At 49.3% G+C, this 4,814-nt stretch overlaps 1 protein-coding gene across 1 annotated transcript; it reads left to right on the forward strand.

Moving 5' to 3' along the window:
• The first annotated feature begins 3,168 nt into the window (after positions 1-3,168).
• LOC119813452 (olfactory receptor 2Z1-like) lies at positions 3,169-4,116 on the forward strand. The gene has a single exon (XM_038328790.1). It carries the CDS (start codon positions 3,169-3,171, stop codon positions 4,114-4,116), a length of 948 nt encoding a protein of 315 aa, XP_038184718.1.
• The last annotated feature ends 698 nt before the right edge of the window (positions 4,117-4,814 follow it).

Raw genomic sequence — 4,814 nt, forward strand, 5'->3', positions numbered from 1 at the left:
CAGTGGAGAGGAGGGAAGGGAAAAGATTTCCTGCAGGAATCCCCCAGGGTGATTACAGCTGCAGGAGTCATTCCATGCTGTCCTTAGAGCCTTTGGGCTGTCGGGATGAGGTAGGATTGCTGCTGACATCTAGAGGGTACTGCGAGGTACGGCACTAAGTGTTCCACAATACACGGGGCATTACTGGCTGCCAAGGATTACCCAGATGTGAATGCCAACGGTGCCGGGCTGATAAAGTCCACTGCGGCACAGCTGTGAAGATTCAGCTGTAGCTGAAAGGTCAGGTTTGTGGACCACGTTTCCTATTGCTCACCAATAAGATGAGGATAGTAGACCAGGTTCCTTCCAGACAAAACCTGAGATGTCTCAGACATAAAGCAAGCTGTGCCTACAAAATGTGAAAACTTCTAGTTCCCTTTAGGGGAATGTACCTGAAATTTCATTTTTATTTTAGTACAAGGTCAACAGATCGGGGGACAAGACGGTTTAATACTCACAGTTCCCACGAGGAGGGAACATGCCACATTACACAGGGTCACACTGGAAAGCACTATATGGTTGATCAGGGGTCAGAGGGAGGAAGCAGAAAGTATAGACAAACTCGCCCTGGTTTTTTGATACTTTTGGTTTGAGGCAAATTCTTGTGTATCCCAGGCAGGCCTCCAATTCACTGTAGCCAAAGATGACCTGGAACTTCTAGTCTTCCTGTCCCTACCTCCCAGTTGCTGGTATTACAGATATGCATTACACTATGTCTGCTTTGCACAGTGAGGAAGATCAAACCCAGGGCTTGTGCATGTTGGGCAAGCACTCTACCAACTGCACCACAACCCCGTTGACTTTTCCTCAGTTTTCTTTGTTTTTTTCTCCAAGAATGAATAGGCAAGGTAGGTCGGCAGTGATGTAGGCGTGGTTCAAATGATTTGGGCTGGCCCTGGGTACAGGCATCATTTGTAATTGCCCAGAATCTTATCCTAGGATTGTCTAAGATAAGAAGATAGGTGCCCCAGTCTGTCACCCTTGATACTAAAAGATTACGGGCTGTAAACTCTAGAATGGATGGTTTGCATATAAAAGGCATGCTGGCAGACAAATTGTTAGGAATTAGCCCTGAGAGGCATCATCCATTTTGACTTCGTGCTGTCTGCAGTGGTTGGTTCTAACCGTGTTCTTCTGTTCTCGCTCTACTCCTGAGACAGGCTTTAGAACAGACTCTGGGGTCCTGGGATTGTCAAGCTCAGAACTTGTTTGAACCAGACCTGAGATCTTGTGAGCCTAGCATGGCTAGTTTGAGAATGGTGAGGTTGAAGCTGTAGACAGGGCCTCTTAGTCAGGCTCTAGGAACCAAGCAAAGCACCATGGAGAGCTGCTTCCTGCTCCTGTTCCTGTCTTACTGTGGGACCTCCTAGTCCTGGCTTCACCATCAGTAGGTAAAATGCTAAGATTAGGATTGGAGTCTAGTTAGTGAATCTCAACCCAGATCACCCATCACAGCAGTCTGTGTCAAGGATGGTACTATATATACCTCAGTGGGTAGAGTGCTTGCCTAGTAGTATGCAAGAAGCCTGGGTTCCATCCCTCACATCTCATAAACCAAACATCAGGGCACACGCCTAGAATTTCACCTGGGATGTGAAGGCAAGAGAATCAGAAAAGCACAAAGCCATCATCAGCTATAGAGTTTGAGGTCCATCTAGTTGCATGACAGCTTGTTTCAAAACAATAAATTAATTAATAATTAATTTAATTTAAAAACCAGCAAGCAGTCAGCCTTGGAGACTTGGGGGCAAGAAACAATAACTCAGCTTACTCAGCCCTGGTAGTGATTCTCACAGGAGTGTTGAACTTGGGTTATCGTCTGTCACATTTGCCACCCTCCCTGCCACGTCCCAGAGACCCAACTGCCAACAGCAGTGGTCTCTTGCATCCACAGCATCTTCACGGAACTCCGGGTGGTTCCTTTTATTTTCTTTCGATCATTACACTTAAGTCATTTGCTGTCGGAACCCAGCAGGGTAGGAACCAAGGCATTCCCTGGGATACAGGATGCTGGGGACAGTGTCCCAACAAGGCATTCCCTGGGATACAGGATGCTGGGGACAGTGTTCCAACAAGCCGTGGTAAACAGAGGAGTTCACCTGAAGGAAAGCTGGCCTGTAGCCTCACCCTAGCATCAGAAGTTGCCCTGACCTTCTTCCTCCCCTGACCTCCACAAACTGCCTCTGGGTGACATGTTTCCCATAGGAGCTTCCCTGAACTATTCTTTGAGACTAGAGCTCACCTCAGCCTGAGGGCAGAGGACCTGGAATCTCTGGTGCCCCCGAGAGAAATTCCTACAGCTGCTTTTCCTATTCCCTATAAGGCGTTCACGTGTTTATATTTACAGAGCCCAGTGGGCAGGAGAATGATGCAGGGACTCTGAATACTGAGTCAAGACTTTTTATGAAACTTCTGAAGATCAGGAAATAATATGAAGATGGCCACATATTGTCAAAACCCACAGAAAGCCATCATTGCCCCAGGGCACAAAAACCCAAATGTGAGTTTCCTGGTGGCCAGGACCACAAGCGAAGCATAGGGATAGGCAGTTTTGACAGATGACAAAATGTCCCTTTTCGGCTGCACCCACAGCTCTCGCTTGTAAGAATACCGAATCACACAAATCCTCACATCAACAAGAATGTTGAACCGTATGATTCACACATGTGTAGACCTAGCCTTTAAGTCAACCATAAGTTTGTAAAATATTTTCCTGTGTGCATCTCTTTGTTTAGAACTGAAAACATCAACAACTATGTGTATCTCATAAATGGAGGGGGCATGTTGTGACGTGCTGGGATTTCCTAGCATCCTTGTTTTTCTCTGCGGGATGGGAAGTTTAACTGTTAGTCTCTAGTCTTTCTTCTTACACAGCACACGTTTGGAGTGGTGTGTTTCCCTATGAACACTGCTTTCCCTACAGACCATGCCTTCAATATCAGTTTCCTATGAAATAATGACCCTACAAATACTAGCAAGTACATTAAGGACAGAGTATATCTGCTGCCGCTCTGGATCCCTGGGTGGTCCCCTGGGCAATCAGGGTGTTCTCTTCTCACCTCAACCCCTCTCCCTGTCTCTAATGCTGGTGACCTGGTTCTTTATCCCCACAGGGTGGCTCAGCAGGAGATGGGCCCCAAGCACTGGAACTATTCCACCGCTGGCTTTGTCCTCACGAGCCTCTTTAACAACAGCCAGACACACCTGTTTCTGTTCAGCATGGTGGTGTTGGTCTACATCCTGGCAATGGCCGGGAACACAGCCATGGTCCTTCTGATTTGGATGGATACCCGACTCCACACGCCCATGTACTTCCTCCTCAGTCAGCTGTCCTTTCTGGACGTCTTCTTCACATCAGTCACTGTCCCCAAGATGATAGTGGGCTTCCTCTTCGGTTGGACAAGCATCTCCTTTGGGGGCTGTGGGGCGCAGATGTTTTTCTTTATGTTCCTGGGGGCTGCAGAGTGCCTCCTGCTGGCCCTCATGGCTTATGACCGCTATGTGGCCATCTGCAACCCTCTGCGCTACCCGGTGCTCATGAGCCGCCAGGTGTGCCTGCTCATGGTTGTGTCCTCCTGGCTGGGAGGATCCCTCAACGCCTCCATCCAGACTTCTCTGACCCTTCAGTTCCCCTACTGTGGCTCTCGAAAGATCTCCCACTTCTTCTGTGAGGTGCCCTCACTGCTGATGCTAGCCTGTGCAGACACAGAAGCCTACGAACAGGTACTCTTTGTGACAGGCGTGGTGGTCCTTCTGGTGCCCATCACCTTCATCACCACCTCCTATGCCCTCATCCTGGCTGCTGTCCTCCGTATGCGGTCTGTGGAGGGGCGTCAGAAGGCCCTTGCTACATGCTCCTCCCACCTGACAGTCGTCAATCTCTTCTATGGGCCCCTTGTCTATACCTACATGCTACCTGCTTCCTATCACTCGCCAGGCCAAGATGATGTAGTATCCGTCTTTTACACTGTTCTCACACCCATGCTTAACCCTGTCATCTACAGCCTCAGGAACAAGGAAGTGACAGGGGCAATGAAAAAGGCAATGGGAAGGTGTGGAGTCATCAGGAATGCATGAGACCCGAGAGGGGCCTGGCAGGCAAGTCCCTCTGCTCTTGGCATCATCATGAGCACTGAATGCCAAAGGAGGGAGACGGACGTATCTACTTGAGAAGGGCCTCCAAGTCTGCAACTTCAGGATCCTCTTCTGGGACTCCTCAACTCCCAAACTCACATGCAGAGGAGTAAAAGGAGAAACCATTGCTCCCTCCTGCTGCTGTTTTCTTTCTCCAGAGACTTGTCTACACTGGCTCCCTTCCACTTCTGCAAACCCCAGGCTTCTTTGTGGACCACAGCAGGAACCCATCCTCTCTGTATCACTGAGCTTCTGAGAACTTCCCCTCCAGCCCCAGTAAAAGACAAAGACCCACAAATCCCCTCATCCCCAGTTATTTCCGCAACCTTCTCTATTGGCGCCCTGTCTTCAAGCATGCTGTCCTGGCTGAACACTCTCAGCACGGTCCCTCAGTGCAGTCCTCTGTGGTCAGAATGGCACCTGGCATTTCAGATAGCTCCTCCCTCCATCTCTTGCTTGGAAACTGCTTAAAGCATCAGACACCTGCACCCCTTATCCCAGTCACAGTGGCTTTCGGGCCTCATCCACCTACCCACCATCTTCCCCTCATCCTATTAGTGGATTTGAGGTTTCCTCCCCCCCATTAGATTGCACGGACCCAGAAGGCAGAGGATTTGCTTCTTTGATGCCACATAATCAGC

This window comes from Arvicola amphibius, chromosome 4, assembly GCF_903992535.2.
Source record: "Arvicola amphibius chromosome 4, mArvAmp1.2, whole genome shotgun sequence".
In the NCBI taxonomy this organism is placed as follows: Eukaryota; Metazoa; Chordata; class Mammalia; order Rodentia; family Cricetidae; genus Arvicola; species Arvicola amphibius.